Below are 17,143 nucleotides of genomic sequence, written 5' to 3' on the forward strand. Positions count from 1 at the left end.
TTCGTTCCCATTACTCTTCAGAGCAGGCTTCTGCCTCTGCCCCTCCATTGTTGAATCCTGTGCCCAAGTTTCCGTCCATGCGTTTCTTGACCTTCCTCTGACTTTTGACATACCTTTTTTTTTTAAGTTTTATTTATTTACATAATCTCCACACCCAACATGGGGCTCGAGCTCACAACCCCAAGATCAAGAGTCGCATGCTCTTTTGACCCAGCCAGCCAGGCGCCCCTCCACACATTTCTTCTTTAGAAACACTCTTCTACTTCGGTTTTCCCTGCCTTATGCTCTGTGTATTTTCCTCTCTCTTACATCTAGGACTTCTTGCTCTCCTTTGAGGGCTCCTTGTCTTGTTATGTTGCTGTCTCTAGAGCTGTTACTTCTACCCTCTTTAAGACAGTCATCTCCATTCTTAAAACTTTTAGCTACCACGAATAAATCCCGTTTTCTGTGTATACCTGGAGTTCTGTCTTTTCTTCTGAGTTCTAACCCTTTATCTACAGCAGTTATTTATTGAATACCTGCTAAATATCAATAACTATGTCAGGTATTCTATAGTATAATTAAAAAAAAGCGTACTTGGTTTTTATGCCGGGTTCCCGACACAGAGCTCTTGAAACCTTTGGAATTTCCTGAGTGGTAGGAGGGTCTTTTGTTATTCAAAATGAGTCCCTTTAGACCTTGCCTGAGTTTATGCTAATGAAGTGACTTCTAGCCCCTCCCATCCCCACAAAGGGGAGGGGGGACTGGAGATTGAGTTTCATCATGTGGGCAGTGATTTAATCAGACATGTCTGATGAAGCCCCATATAAAAATCCTAGAATGGTGAGGTTTGGACATCTTCTGGTTTGGTGAACATTTAGAAGTGTAGGTGGGTGTGATGAGGGAGCAGAAGGCAAGCTGAGGACAATGCACAGGCTGACACCCCACAAATCACACCCCCCCCCCCCCCGTGGGATATGTGGGACATTCCTCAGGCACTCCTGGCTTCCCCAAAACTAAGGGAAGGAAAATACAAATGGTTATCTAAGAGAGTAATCACAGTCTTGCAGGACATGAGTCTCCCTCAGTTTACCAATGTCTTCGTGATATACAAGAAAAAGCATTCTTAGCAGTAACCTAACTTCCAGAAACCCAAAGACTCCTGGAGCCCTACTATCACCCTTCCCTCCATAGTGATGTGGGAAACAAAGAAGGGAATGTAAATAAAATAAAATTTCCTTATAACCTGCAGCCCATTGACAAATACTTGAGGTAGGCAGAGTATATAACCTTCCTCCTGGAAACTCCCAGCTGTCTTAATGTTAATGCTTTGCTAAAGGGAGAAACAACCTTATCTTGATAATGGCAAGCCCTCCAACATCCTGAGAGTCTCCTTGAGCATATGAAAGTCCTTTTGGACACCTCCTTTTGTCCTTACCACCCCCAACTCCCAAGTATATAATCAGCCATTCCTCACAACCCCTGTGCCACAGCTCTTTCTGCCCACAGGGTCCTGTCCCGGTGCTTTAGTAAAATCACCTTTTTGCACCAAAGACGCCTCACGAATTCTTTCTTGGCCATTGGCTCCGGACCCTAGCCTCACCAACATTCCAAAACAACTCCAGGGGGGTGCCTTAGTTCACTGAGGAAGAGAGGGCATGGATGCCCTACAACTCCCCTCCCCCATGCTTTGCCTGTGAGTCTCCAATTCAGTTGTTCCAGAGTTGTATCCTTTATAATAAAACTGATTACAAGTGTAGTGCTTTCCTGAGTTTGGTGAGTAGTTCCAATGAATTACTGAACCTGGGGGAGGGTGACGGTTGTGGGAACCCCCGAATTTATAGTCTGCCAGCGGAAGTGCTGGTAGTTTCGGGGGGTACTCAAGACTTGTGTCTGGTTTCTGAAGGGGGGCTGAGCCCTTCACTTGTGGGGTCTGTACTAACTCCAGGGAGATAGTGTCAGAATTGAATTGTAAGACACTCAGTTGGTGTCCGAGAGCCGTTGTTAGAACTGATGGTCACACTATAGAGTATCTAGATCTCTCTATGGCATAGACTCAGTGCCTATCTGTAAGACAGATACATGGACAGGCAGTTGCAAGTTAGCCAGCAGCCTGGACTTTTTCTGTCTGATTCTGAAGTTGGTTGCTGGATTCTGTCAATTCTCCTGCCCCCGAAACATCTTTTTTTATTCTTTTTTTAAAGATTTTATTTATTTATTTATTTGAGAGAGAGCACGAGCTGGCGGGGAGGGGAAGGGAGAGAGAGAAGCAGACTCCCTGCTGAGCAGGGAGCCCCACGCTGGGCTCAATCCCAGGACCTCAGGACTAGGACCTAAACTGAAGGCAGCCGCCCAACCGACTGAGCCACCCAGGCGCCCCCTCCGAAACATCTTTTGAATTCATCTCTTTCCCTCTGTGTCCATTGCTGTTGTCTTAGCCCTAAACTTCATTATTTTTCATGTTACCACTTTGCTCGTACTGATTGGTCTAGGCCTAATCTGTTCAGTGTTACCTACCCATTGTTGCCAGAGGAGTGTATGGAGCGTATTTGTACATCTGCTGCCTCAAAATAAAATCTTTCCCTGTGTGTTCATCTCCTGTGGTGGTAGGTTTCACACTTTGGTATGAAGACCTTTGTATACTCTGACAAGTTATCGAGGACCTCAAGGAGCTTTTCTTTTTGTGGGATTTTTTTTTTTTTTTCAGTCTATCACTATTTGCCAGATTAGGAAATAAACAGAAAGTTACAAAGTATTGTATTAATTTATTGAAAATATCTGTAATAAACCCATTACATGTCTACATGAATAACAGACTTATGAAAACTGTTTTACAAAACAAAAACATTTAGTGAGAAGAGTGCATCGTTTTACATTTTTTAAACCTCTTTGAATGTCTGACTTAATAGAAGACAGCTGGGTTCTCATATCTGTTCCTGCAGTCAGTCGGTTGCGAAATGTTTTGGTTGAAGTAGTTGAAAGAAATCTGGCCTCACACAGATATGTAGTTGAAAAACGAGGAGCCTTTTGATGGCATTTTCAGAAAATTGTGGTTATTCTTTGATACTATACCAAAATTTGACACTGCTAGTTTCTTCAGGGTTAGTTGCATTGTGGAACCTGAAATTATGTTAGTGAACTTTTCATACTGCCTTACAATAAAATCTATTAGTTCATCTTGCAGTTTGAATGGATATTTTACTCCTATGTGATTTTGTAATATCATGTGTTGGTCATTTGGAAAATATTAGTTCACCGAGTTATGTAGATCTTCCAAACGTTGATATGTTTCTCTAAACAATACCACAACATCCCATTTGTTAATAATAGCACCCATCTTGGGGCGCCTGGGTGGCTCAGTCGGTTAAGTGTCTGCCTTTGGCTCAGGTCAGATCTCTGGGTCCTGGGGTCAAGACCCCCGCCACCCCCCCATGGGGCTTCCTGCTCAGCAGGGAGTCTCCTCCTCTCTCTCTCTACTTCTGCCCCTCCCCAGCACTCATTCTCTCTCTCTCTCAAATGCAGAAATAAATAAAAATCTTTAAAAAAAAAAAATAGCACCCATCTTATTAGAAAATTCTCTAAATGTCAGCAAGCATTCTAACTCACAATGCCCAGTACTAGTTTTCCAAATTAAAAATTTTTGCCCAGGGCGCCTGGGTGGCTCAGTTGGTTAAGCGACTGCCTTCAGCTCAGGTCATGATCCTGGAGTCCCTGGATCGAGTCCCGCATCAGGCTCGCTTCTCCCTCTGACCCTCCCCTCTCTCATGTGCTCTCTCTCATTCTCTCTCAAATAAATAAATAAAATCTTTAAAAAAAAAAAAAAAATTTTTGCCCAGAAGCTCAACTTTTATCATTAGCAATAAGTACTGTAGGCTCACTTCATTTTTGAGAAATCATCTGCCAAACACTTAAGTCTGCATAAGTATAATTATATAAGTATAATAAGTATAGTTTTTTTTTAAAGATTTTATTTATTTATTTTATTTATTTGAGAGAGATAGTGACAGAGATAGCGGGGAAGAGAGGGAGAAGCAGGCTCCCGCTGAGCAAGTAGCCCAACGTAGGGCTCGATCCCTACGTCATAATTTCTAATGACCTCCCAAGGACATTCTGAAGTGAAACCTGATTTTTTTTTTTTTAATGTGAGTGTGTGGCATTGAGGACAACATGACCCACCAGGACAGTTTTGTGCCACTGGTAAGATGGCAGCCCCTTACCCAGCCTTGTTTTTGTATCACCACAAATATAAACACCATGAAAAGGGAAAATAACGTCTGGGCACTATTATGAGAGTAGTTTTGACCTTCCGGTCCCTTTGAAAGGGTCTTGGGAACTCCAGGGATCCAGCGGCCACATGAGAATTGCTCGCTTATAGGGAAACATCTAAACCTTTTGCGCCCAGTCTGATGAGGGCTTGCTTCATGCTCCGTCCCTGTTGACCTTTCTAGTGTCTTGCTCATCTTTTCCGTCTATACCTCCGCTTTCCTGACATTGGCCACCTGCACCTCCACGTGTGGTCCTTTTGTCACATGCACTTCCCTTGCTTCACATTTCATTTCCCTCAGCCTAGCATATTGCTGTCCCTCTTCCTTCTGCCTCTTGCCATTTGTCGCTGGCTTATCCTTCTGGGCCAGACTGGGTCTCATGGAGGTGGGAGCTGCTGCCCCAGCTATTAGTCATTTTCCCTTTTTCCCTTTGAGTCCCACCCTGCTCCCAGACTTTTGACTGTACCCCTTCCCATCCCTTTTCTAGATCTCTCTGGTATATAATTCTCAATTACACAATCCCGTCCTAAGAGGAAAGCATTTCACATTTTCTTTGTGACTTAAGTGTATTCATATTAATGTTTTGTATGTTGAACCTTCATAGGCCTAATTCAGTGAAACATTTCAGTGCATAGGTGGTAGGATATATAGAGAGAGCCTCCAGAGTCTTCTGCTATCAGAAATGATATTAGGGGGGCGCCTGGGTGGCTCAGTCGTTAAGCGTCTGCCTTCGGCTCAGGTCGTGATCCCGGGGTCCTGGGATCGAGTCCCACATCGGGCTCCCTGCTCAGCGGGAAGCCTGCTTCTCCCTCTCCCACTCCCCCTGCTTGTGTTCCCTCTCTCGCTGTGTCTCTCTCTGTCAAATAAATAAATAAGATCTTAAAAAAAAAAGAAATTTCTTTAAAAAAAAAAAAGAAATGACATTAGGTCTAGCCCGAGGAGTAAACGGATTTCCTCTATTTTTTTTTTTTTTAAGATTTTATTTGACAGAGAGAGAGAACAAGCACAAGCAGGGGGGGGTGCTGCAGGCAGAGGGAGAAGGAAAACAGGCTCCCCGCTGAGCAGAGAGCCCTATGGGAGTCTCGATCCTAGGACGCTGGTATCATCACCTGAGCCGAAGGCAGACACTTACCTGACTAAGCCACCCAGGTGCCCCCAGATTTTGCTGTCATTTGTGGTAAGAACATTACAGATGACATATTGGGTAGCTGAACTTAAATAAGAAATTCTTGAATTACCACAAAAATAGATAGGAGTATTATAACATTATGAAATGAAATTTGGTATAAAGGAGCATTTATCATATAGGCACATTTCAGGGCTTTAGTTTGCCTTCTAATTCTAGAAGGAGCAGGAATTGTCTGTAAAGGATTGTTTAGATACGGCCTAAAATTCTTTCATATTGTGAGGTCCCTAGCTCTAGACAGTTGTAGCAATGATGGATATACCAGGCAGTTTTGCCTGTAATTGTGTTCATATTGGTTTTGTTATGAAATACATTACCTTCTGGACTTCTTCTCAAGTTTGAGATTTAGTTTACAAAACCATTAACTGATATACAATTATATTGTAAATTATGGGTTTGAATTAGACAGGCCTTTAAGCCCTGCCTTTGCTGGTGATGGTAACCTCTTGTAACTCTGGTCAAGATGCATTCTGGACGCTCTTGGAAATAGTCACCTGAGTCACAATATCCTGAATAGTCTTTGTCAGATTCAAAAATCTTAGAAAAGATCTAAGTGGGAATGATAAGATGGCATTCACCCATCTGTTTTTGGGTTTACTTCTTTGTGCCATTCATACCTGATTAAGAGGCAAGTTTTAGAACCAAGAGTTACCTAAAAGATTTGTGTTTTTTTTTTTTTTTAAAGATTTTATTTATTTATTTGACAGAGAGAGACACAGCGAGAGAGGGAACACAAGCAGGGGGAGTGGGAGAGGGAGAAGCAGGCTTCCCGCTGAGCAGGGAGCCCGATGCGGGCTCGATCCCAGGACCCTGGGATCATGACCTGAGCCGAAGGCAGACGCTTAACGACTGAGCCACCCAGGCGCCCCGTTACCTAAAAGATTTGTGCAGACAGTGGGGATTGGAACTTGAAAGTGACATATCAAAGTGTAGCTACTGGTGTTTTTTTAAAGTCCTGAGTTAGGTAATTGAGCAAGATTTATTGTTATTTCAAGATTGAGAGGCAGTAAAGCAAACCAGTTAAGAGCACAGATTCTAGAGCAAGCCTGCTCAGCTATTGACTGCATAACCATAAGCCAGCGATTTCACTTTTCTGTATCTCTTGTTTCCTCATCTGTAAAATGGGGTGGATTACAGTTCTTGCCTCGTAGCGTTGTTGTGAGGATGTGAAAGCATCTAGCACAGTGTCTTGCTAAATAGTAAGCACTTTATAGGAAATGACTATTACCATCATCAGTTTTTAAAAAAGATTTATTTATCTGACATAGAGAGCACAAGCAGGGGGAGCAGCAGGCCGAAGGAGAGGGAGAAGCAGGCTCCCCACTGAGCAAGGAGCCCGATGCGGGACTCGATCCCAGGACCCAGAGATCATGACCTGAGCTAAAGGCAGACAGACACTTAACCTACTGAGCCACCCAGGTGTCCCACCATCATTATTTTATCATCATCTGTGATCCAGTCCTGGATTTATAATTTAAGACAAAAATGAAGGTGTTATGTAGTCTTATTGCCAGTTGGTTCTTTTTTTTTTTCTTTTTTTGGCCAGTTGGTTCTGTGACCTCTTTTAATTTCTTAGTTGCTCTTTTTGTCATGTGTAAGGTTGGCATTTGTCTTACAGCTTGGTAGAAAGGAGAGGACCAGACGTGTGGCCGGTTTAAAGTGCTTTCATGTACTTAAAAAACATAATTAAATGTAAGAATTCTTAAAATCCAACAACAAAAAGAAACAACTCAATTTTTTAAATGGGCAAAATACATGAATAGGCATTTCTCCAAAGAAGATACACAAATGGCCAACAATGCGTTTAGTCATTAGGGAAATAGAAATCAAAAGTGCCACCTAACACGTATTTGGATGGCTGTCATGAAAAAAGGAAAGGGGCGCATGGGTGGCTCAGGCGTTAAGCATCTGCCTTCGGTTCAGATCATGATCCCAGGGTCCTGGGATCGAGCCCCGCATTGGGCTCCCTGCTCTGCGGGAAGCCTGCTTCTCCCTCTCCCACTCCCCTTGCTTGTGTTCCCTCTCTTGCTGTCCCTCTCTATCAAATAAATGAATAAAATCTTTAAAAAAATGAAAAAATGGAAAATGACAAGTGCTGTCAAGAATACGTATTGGAGGGCGCCTGGGTGGCTCAGTTGGTTGGGCGACTGCCTTCGGCTCAGGTCGTGATCCTGGAGACCCGGGATCGAGTCCCACATCGGGCTCCCTGCTCAGCAGGGAGTCTGCTTCTCCCTCTGACCCTCCCCCTCTCATGTGCTCTCTCTCTCAAATAAATAAATAAAATCTTTAAAAAAAAAAGAATACGTATTGGAGAAACTGGAAGCCTTACATGTGATTGGCAGGAATGGTGCTGCTGCACTGGAAACAGTTCTGTAGCTCCTCAATAAGCTAAACATAGAGTTATCATATGGCCTGGCAATTCCATTCTTAAGTATATACCCCAGAGAAAGGAAACACTGTCAAACAGAAACTTGCAGAAGAATGTTCATTCATCATGCACAATAGCCAAAAGGTGGAAACACTCCCAAATGTCGATCAACTTTTATCAGTGGACAAATTGTGGTATATGCATACAACAGTATTATTCGGTCATAAAAAGGAATGAATGATACCTTCAACAAAATGGATGAACCTTGAAAACATGGCAAGTGAAAGAAACTAGACACGAAAGACCAGGTACTGTATGATTCCGTTTAGATGAAATACTCAGAATAGGCAAATCTATAGGTACAGAAAGCAGATTGGTAGTTGCTGGGGGCAGAATATGTGGTTCTCTTTTGGGATGATGAAAATGTTCCGGAACTAGATGTTGGTGATGGTATTAATATATTAAATGGTGAATGTACTAAATGCACTGAATTATACACTTCAAAATGGTTAAGATGGTAATTTTTGTTATATGTATTCACTATTTTAATTTAATTTATTTTTAAGTAAGCTCTCTGTCCAGTGTGGGGCTTGAACTCACAACCCTGAGATGAAGAATTGCATGCCAGCCAGGTGCCCCTGTATTTATAATTTTAAAAATGGAAAGAAATTAGAGGTAACATTTAGTTTACCTTGGTGGCAATTTTGTCAAAATACTTCCAAACCATTTTTTTGTAATTTTAGAATACGATCATACTCAGTTCATATATAGTTCAGTGAAATGTATCATAATTATTCTTGTGTAGATCTAGAAGAGGTAGAAGACGAAAGCCATGAGACTTTTGATACCCATTCTTTCCTTACTGCAGAGGTTCTTAGAGTGTAGTCTGGAGTTCCTGGCGCTCACTGAGACACTTTTAGGGGGTCTGCCAGTTCAGGTTTTTTCACGGTGATAGTTAAGATATTATTTCTCCTTTTTATTCTTCTCTGTAAGTGTACAGCGTAGATTTCCAGTGGCTGTACAGTGTTTATGACATTATCCCTTTGATGGCTAATGGGTTATGGGCTTGTAAATTTCTGTTTCTTAAAACTTTCTAAGGTAAGCTCTTAGGGATCCTCAATTTTTAAAGAGTATAAAAGAGTCCTGAAGCCAGAAATTTAGAGAACCAATGTCTTAGTGAAAATGTTACATGCTAATAACAAAAAATTACGTATGAAATGCCTGTGTTACGCATTTTTGAAAATAGAAAATAAATTGTCAGCCAAATGACCTTTTTTGAGTGTGTGGTGGTTTTATGTCTTTATTGCTCAGAGATTATTAGATTTGGAATAAGGGTGTTCTTTTCAGGACACTGTAAGTCTCCAGTTTAGGAAAAGGATCTCAGTTACTGGTTAAGTTTATGGTTTTGAACACCTTTTACAGTAGGAATGATATCCGATATGGTGATTACACTTTAGCATATTTGGTTCCCTCAAACTTTTTTTTTTAAAGATTTTATTTATTTATTTGAGAGAGCACGAGCAGGGGGAGGGGCAGAAGGAGAAGCAGGCTCCCCGATGAGCAGGGTGCCCGATGTGGGGCTCGATCCAGGACCCCGGGATCATGACCTGAGCTGAAGGCAGACGCCCAACCAACTGAGCCACCCAGATGTGCCCCCTCAAACTTTTATAATCTGTGATGCATTCGAAGTATAATAAATAATTTTTACTGAGTGCTTACTATGTGCAGGCAGTGTTCTAGGTGTTTTCCCATGTAATGACTCACCTAATCCTCCCAACGACCCTGCAGAATAGGTGGGTACTGTTATAATGGTTAGTTAGCTTACCTGTGATTCCACAGCCTGAAAGTGGCGGATCTGGTATTAGGACCCACACAGTCTGGCTGGAGTCTGCACTGTTAACCACTATGCTGTGTGCTATCTCAGCCTCCGTGTGTGTATAGTACTAGCTCAATGGGAATACGTATAAGAGGCTCCCATTTGGAAGGCTCACAGTTCTACCTCTTTGTAGTACAGTTGACCCAACATGAACAAAGAGGGGGTTAGGGGTGCCAATCCCTGCACGGTCGAAGATCCACATATGATTTCTTTTTTTTTTTTTTTTAAGATTTTATTTATTTATTTGACAGAGACACAGAGAGAGAGGGAACACAAGCAGGGGGAGTGGGAGAGGGAGAAGCAGGCTTCCCGCCGAGCAGGGAGCCCAATGCGGGGCTCCATCCCAGGACTCTGGGATCCTGACCTGAGCCGAAGGCAGACGCTCAACGACTGAGCCACCCAGGCGCCCTCCACATGTGATTTCTGACTCCCCGAAAACTTAACTAGAAGTAGCCTGTTGTTGACTGGAAGTCTTACTGAAACTATAAACAGATTAGTAACATATGTTTTGTGTGTTATATATATTATATACTGTATTCTTTTTTTTTTTTTACGTTAACATTCTTAGTTTATTGATCCTCTCATGAAAAATCTGCACAACCAGATAAAGCCACTGCAGCATCTTTACTCCTTCTGTTGTCCAATCTCCAGCTCACTTCTTTTTGCCAGCACCAACATTGGCTTTTGCAGTCCCCCTGACTTTCTTCATTCTGTTCTTGCGTTCCTTTCGCTGTTTTCTTGATGTCTTTTTCTTCTCATACAGGCCATGTCTTGCAAGTCTGTGTTTGGGTTCATTTTTCTTTGCATAATTCAAGGAATCATATATCATGCCAAAGCCGGTTGTCTTGCCACCACCAAAATGGGTTCTGAATCCAAACACAAATATGACATCTGGTGTGGTCTTGTACATTTTGGCTAGTTTTTCCCGAATTTCTGTCTTAGGTACTGTTGCCTTTCCGGGGTGAAGAACATCAATGACCATCTGTTTCCGCTGAAGTAGTCGGTTAGTCATGAACTTCCTGGTCCGGATAGTTACTGTGTCGTTCATGATGGCGGCCAAGCTCTAAATACTGTATTCTTAAGTTAGCTAGAGGAAACAAAATGTTACTGAGAAAATCATAAAGAGGAGAAAATACATTTATGGTACTGTACTGTATGGGAAAAAATCCACACATAAGTGGAACCACGCAGTTCCAACCCTGTTGTTGATGGGTCAACTGTATTGCATGATGGTGGTGATGGAATTGGGAGGGTCCTGGGTCTGGTGCCTAAGTCAAGGGCTCCAGCAAAGAGGTAGTTGGAGGAGAGGTGAGGAGCTGTGGGGGCCAAAGTCATGCCCAGAGTGCTTCTGGTCCCAGTTGCTTGTTGGACGTTTCTTTTCTTAGAGACTGGCTCAGCTTATGGCCTCTTAGATCATCTCTTCCCTATTCTGCGGCCCTTGGGAACAAAATAGATTTTTATAGTTTTCTCCTAGTCTCTGTCTTTGAGGCAAACACTTACATTTGAACTTCTCTGAGGGTTTTTACTACCAACTAGAAATGAGAAAAAAGATTGAAGTGGGGAGGGTATTAAAAGATAACCTTTAGAAAAGTAACTTAGGGGCGCCTGGGTGGCTCAGTCAGCTAAGCATCTACCTTCAGCTGTGGTCATGATCCCAGGTTCCTGGGATAGAGCCCCGCATCAGGCTCCATGCTCAGCAGGGAGTCTGCTTCTCCCTCTCTCTCTGCCCCTCCCCCTGCTCTTGCATGCACACATGCGTCTTCTCTCTCAAATCTTTTTTTTTTTTTTTAAGGAACTTAGAACTAAATAGGAACAAATGTCAGTGCTGACAGGGGTCTTTGGGATTCAAATAATCAAGGTACCTCTCTAAGATGGTAACTTAGCCTTGGTGTGGGCCTCGGGCTAGGGTAGGCTCTCTGCCAGGCGGAATAAGCCAGGCCTCTAGCCCTGCGCTAGAAGGCGAGAATGTTGACAAGAATCTGCATTGGGAATAGAGGATGTGCCTGCCCTCCTACCTCCTACTGTCAGCCTTAATACCACAGGATCCCTTTCTGGCACCAAGACCCGTACTGGGATGAAGTTGAGCGCAGGGATGGGGCCTGGGGATGTTGCACATAGTTTGTATGAAGGGGAGGCTCCGTTAGTGTTAAAAATCGGGCATTAACAGTACTTTCCCTTTCCAGTTGTACTTCCAGTAAAAGATTTTCTTCGCTCTGTAGCCATATCCGTTACTCTGTCCTGAACGCCTGGTGCGGGAAAGCCTAGCTCTGCGGGTGGCAGGCCCGGATCCTCCCTGTGGAGCCTAGAGAGCCTGGGCCTGAGCCTGCGCTGGAGTTCAGCAGAAATGCGGGAGGGGGCAGTACATGGTTCCTTCTTCCTGCTTCTTGGAGCACTTGATTGAAAAAGTTTTTGAAGCTGAATCCTTAAAAATAATACTGCATGGAATCCTAAAGATGCAGATTGGAGGGGGCCCAGTACTGGGAGGGAGGAGAGCCCATGTTCCCTGTCAAGGTTCCTTTTCAATCCTTGGTGGCCACGGAGTGTAATCCAGTTGTGTTCATGACCACTGTCCCAACATTGTGGGTTGTTTGTATAGATCAGAAGCAGGGAGAGAAGGAGGTATTTTGAACTATTATTGTATCTGCCTGGAAAAGGGTGGTTTGTGCCAGTATTTTCATTTAAGCTTTCATGTTCTTGTATTTATTTTCTACCTTTTAATTTTTTTTATTACACAAGATAACATGTTTATGGTATTAAAATCAGAGTGGCTTCCTAGTTACTCGGCTGCCCGAGTCAAAAGCTTATCCCTCATCCTGAATTCCTTAAACCCCTTGTAATCACGCACTACTGATCCGGCTTAGTACTTGCTTCACCAGATCCTGCCCCACCCCCTCCACCCCCCACCCCTCCCACCCCCGCCTTGGACCTGGCTCCCTCCAGCCAGTTTGCCCTCCTTCCCACATCTTTTTCCTCTAGAACAGTAGCTTTCAAGTTTTTTCTTCTTAGGACCACTTCGTACAACTGAGGATCCCCAAGGAGCTTTTGTTTACGTAGCTTCTGTTTATTGATATTTACCACGTTAAAATTAAACCTGAGAAATTACTCATTTTTAAAATTTTCCATTCATGAATTCACTTAAAATGAATAAACTCATTACAAGTTAGCATAAATTTTTAATGGCAGTAACTTTCTTTTTCCAAAACAAAGACTCATCGTGAGAAAAGTGGAATTGTTTTTGCAGTTTAGCAGCTCTCTTTAATGCCTGACCTAGTAGAAGTCCCCCGGATTCTCATCCACTGCGTACATTCCTGTGTTTATTGCAGCAAACTCTCAACCTTGTTAGACCCAGCACACCCTTTTTCTGATGCCTCCGGTATTCTCATAAAGTTAAATACACACAGTTTCAAAAACATCAGTGTAATGCCGTAACTACTTTTTGAGGGAGGGGGGCGGGCAGAGAGAGAGAGGGAAAGAGAGAGTCTCAAGCAAACTCCCCGCTGAGTGCAGAGTCCCACGCAGGGCTGATCTCACAACCCGAGGCTGTGACCTGAGCCAAAACCAAGAATCCCACACTTAGCTGCTTAATCGCACTTAACAGATTAATGGACTGAGCCACCCAGGCACCCCGCCCTAACTTTTTTATAAAGAGAAATCAAAGTAATTTATACTATTTGAGTGTGTCAGCGCTCAGGCCTGACTACACCAGAAGACACAGAGGGTGGGATGCTTACTGCAGATGCCCGCTGAGTGAGGTGATTCAGACATGCAGAAAGGCATCATAGTTAATGACTCGACTTTGCTGGAATTGCGAACAATGGCAAAACTCAAAACGGTGTTCTCTTGAATTATACTCTTAGCAAATTGAATGTATGGTAAAACCTTGCACAAAGTCTTGTGTGTTTATATGTAAAATGGAATTTGGTTCTAGGATCAGATAATTATAAATGGATTATTTCCCCCTCTACGGGAATGTCTAGAGACATTAGTAAGTTACATGGGATGATTCATTGTATGGGACTGTTCTGAGCAACCCGTTACTTTTTTTTTTTTAAGAAGTTATTTATTTATTTGAGAGAGAGAGGAAAAAAAGCATGAGTAGGGGGGAGGGGCAGAGGGAGAGGGAGAAGCAGACTACCCCTGAGCAGGGGGGTGGGGTGGTGCTCAATCCTAGGACCCCGGGATCAAGACCAGAGCCGAAGGCAGACACTTAACCGACTGAGCCACCCAGACGCCACTGAGCAGCCTGTTAAATGCCAGTGGTGCCTTCCAATGAATGTGACAACCAAAAATACTACACATTTCCCAACATCCACTGCGGAATGATACACACCTGTTGAGAACCACTGGTTAATGGAATCTTGGCTAGGTTTAAACAATTTTTTTTTAGGGGCGCCTGGGTGGCTCAGATGGTTAAGCGTCTGGCTTCGGCTCAGGTCATGATCCCAGCGTCCTGGGATCGAGCCCCGCATCAGGTTCCCTGCTCGGCGGGAAGCCTGCTTCTCCCTCTCCCACTCTCCCTGCTTGTGTTCCCTCTCTTGCTGTGTCTCTCTCTGTCAAATAAATAAAATCTTTAAAAAAAAAAAAAATTTTTTTTTAATGTTGGGTCATTATTTTAAAAATGACATTATAAAAGAATTTCAAAAAGGGAGAATAAGTGCCTGTAATCTCACCACCTAATATAACCGGTATTAATATTTTGTTCCATTTTTGTCTTGCCTTTTTTGATTTTTCTATAGGTTATTTTTCCCATTCAAAATAGGATCATTTAGAAACTGTTTTTTTCACTTGTCTGATGCTACTTGATTTTACGTAATTCATACTTCTCTTTTAAAATCATAACATCATGTTTATTCTTGATTTGATCGTAAAATTAGCATAATCTCTTGTAAGGTGCGAACAATGCATACTCTTGTCTCCTTCTGACATTAAAAGTGGTGCTAACATTAGGACAAAGTGTGGAGGGGTCAGAACAGAGCCTGGATTTGTAGGGAGTTGGGTGGCCTTGAAAAGTGACTTACCTCTCAAACTCCCAGTTTTCTTGTCTTTAACAGGAATTAGAGATAATGTCTGTAAAGTTCCTGCCCCAGGGTAGAGGGAGATCCCTGTCTGGTCTTTGGCCCTTGCTGATCCAAGTGGACTGCAGGCTTCTGGAGGGCAGGATGGGTATCTTACCCTTTTTTGTCTCTAGCATTAGCTCAGTACTTGACTCATCGATCCATCCAACTAATGGATGTGGCAAAAATTTGTTACTGCGTCTGACTGTGAATAAGCTTTGTTTTCTATCATGCTTATGCTTATACCTCCATCACAGGAAAATGACTGTATTAATTACCATCTCAAACCTCAATAGATCTTGCCCCAAATGGGGTCATTCATTAGTTCAGGATAAAGATGTTTCTGAGGGGCACCTAGGTGGCTCAGTCGTTAAGCGTCTGCCTCCGGCTTGGGTCATGATTCCCCGGTTCCTGGGATCGAGCCCAGTGTCGGGCTCCCTGCTCAGCAGAGAGCCTGCTTCTCTCTCTCCCTCTGCCGGTCCCCCGCTTGTGCACGCTCTCTCTCTGTCAAATAAATAAATAAAATCTTTTAAAAAGAAAAAGATGTTTCTGAAGTTCTGGGCACACCTGATTGTTGTATTTATGTCTAGATATGGCTTGAATGTTGTTATTACTCAGTATTTTGGGTTAATTGTTTGATTATGCCGCCCTGCCTTTGACAGGTGTAATTAAATGAGTTTGCATTTAGTGTGTTCCTTAAGCCAGGTGTGTTTACCTCAGAGGCTGTTGAAGCCATGTCTTTAGGACTCGTTGGTACCTTTAAGACATCTTTACAGGTATGATTTTCTTCCATTGTGGATCTTTTTTTTTTTTTCCTTTCAAAAATTTTGTTTTCAGCCATTAAGATATGAGATTTAACAGTTCAGTCCCCTTGAATGTTTTAATGTGTTACTATTGGAATTCTGAATAATTTAATTTGAAAAATGAATTGACTGTTCTTAAAGTTTCTGGATTCTGAAGGGCCCAAAGCATAGAGGCAGAAACAGTGGTTCTCAGCCTTTAGCATGCATCCGAATTACCTGGAGAACTGTAATAAAACAGGTTGCTGGTGCCCACCTGGTTTCTTATTCACTAGGTCTGGGGCAAGAATTTGCATGTCCAACTAGCTTGCGATATATGCCTATGAGGCAGGTCAGGGACCAGACTTTGGGAACCACTGGGCTGAAGTGTTTTAAGTCAACTAAAGGTGAGAATATGGAGGGAGGTGATGGGGCCCAGCGTGTTTGTGTTCCCTGAAGATACTAGAATAATAAAGAAAAACTGGTTTTGGAACAGAAGGAAAACATGGTCATAAATCCTTAAAAATACCCTGTGGTAGTTGTAATGGTGGTTAAAATTAAGATAGCAAAAGAGGATTGGGAATAACTTAGTTTTTAAAAGTTTGTTTTACCTTTTAAAAAATAAGAGTAAAAAAATAAGAATAATGTAATGCATGTTCACAATGGAAATTATATATATACAGAAAATTTTCTATTCTAGAAGAGAAATTTCCTTACATTATAATTTTATCATATGAAGATACTCTGTTAATTTTTTGGTAATTTCCATTCAGTATCTCTTTTATGCCTAGGACTTTCGATTTTATTTTTCTCCTCAAAGTTTTGATTAGCTAACAATATATGCTCTAACAATATATGCTCATTATAACAAAAGAAAAAGATCATAAAGAATACTTAATCTTTCCAGACACAACCGCTTTAGCTTCCTGCAATTTTACCATTAGAGATCTCTTGATATGAAGATACCTTTTGATACATATTATCCTGACCATAGGGTTTTTTTTTTTAAGATTTTATTTATTTGAGAGAGAGAGAGAGAGAGAGAGAGAGAACGAGTGGGGGGAGGGGCAGGGGACAAGGAGAAGCTGGCTGCCCGCTGAGCAGGGAGCCCGATGCCAGGCTCGATCCCAGGGTGACCTGAGCCAAAGGCAGATGCTTAACCGACTGAGCCACCCAGGTGCCCCCCTGACCATAGGGTTTTATTACCTAAATTTTTTATGCAGTATCTTTTTGTGTCATTAGATGTAATTCTGAAGCAACTTTTTTCAGGTACAGAGAATCCTAATCTGATAAGCATGATTTATACCTCAATCTTTTCGGACAGCCCCTGAAACCTCCCATCCTTAGGATGAATTCCCTGAAGTGGAATTGGTAGGTCAAAGAGCAAGTAAAATGTAAGGCTCTTGATACACTTTACCAAATTATCTTCAGAAAGGGCTTACTAATTACTGCCCAGGCTCCAAGTCTACACTCATTGCCATTTTAATATTTGCCAGCTTGATAGGCGAAATATAGTATCTCCTTGTTTTAATTCCATTCTTTTGAGGATAAGAAGCTTAGCACTTTTTTTCATGTGTTAATTGCTCATTTATATTTCTTCTCTTTTGAATTTCTGCCCTTGTCCTTGTCACATTTT

General features: G+C 42.4%; 2 protein-coding genes across 4 annotated transcripts in view; one reads left to right on the plus strand and one right to left on the minus strand.

Moving 5' to 3' along the window:
• ITSN1 (intersectin 1) overlaps positions 1-17,143 on the plus strand; it is a 215,823-nt gene that overhangs the window by 13,900 nt on the left and 184,780 nt on the right. The gene's annotated exons all lie outside the window — the stretch shown is intronic.
• On the minus strand, positions 10,227-10,737 carry LOC116627245 (40S ribosomal protein S24-like). The gene has a single exon (XM_032396961.1). The coding sequence runs from the start codon at positions 10,720-10,722 to the stop codon at positions 10,327-10,329; it is 396 nt and encodes a 131-aa protein (XP_032252852.1). The 5' UTR covers positions 10,723-10,737; the 3' UTR covers positions 10,227-10,326.

This window comes from Phoca vitulina, unplaced genomic scaffold (genome assembly GCF_004348235.1).
Source record: "Phoca vitulina isolate PV1807 unplaced genomic scaffold, GSC_HSeal_1.0 scaffold95, whole genome shotgun sequence".
Taxonomy (NCBI): Eukaryota; Metazoa; Chordata; class Mammalia; order Carnivora; family Phocidae; genus Phoca; species Phoca vitulina.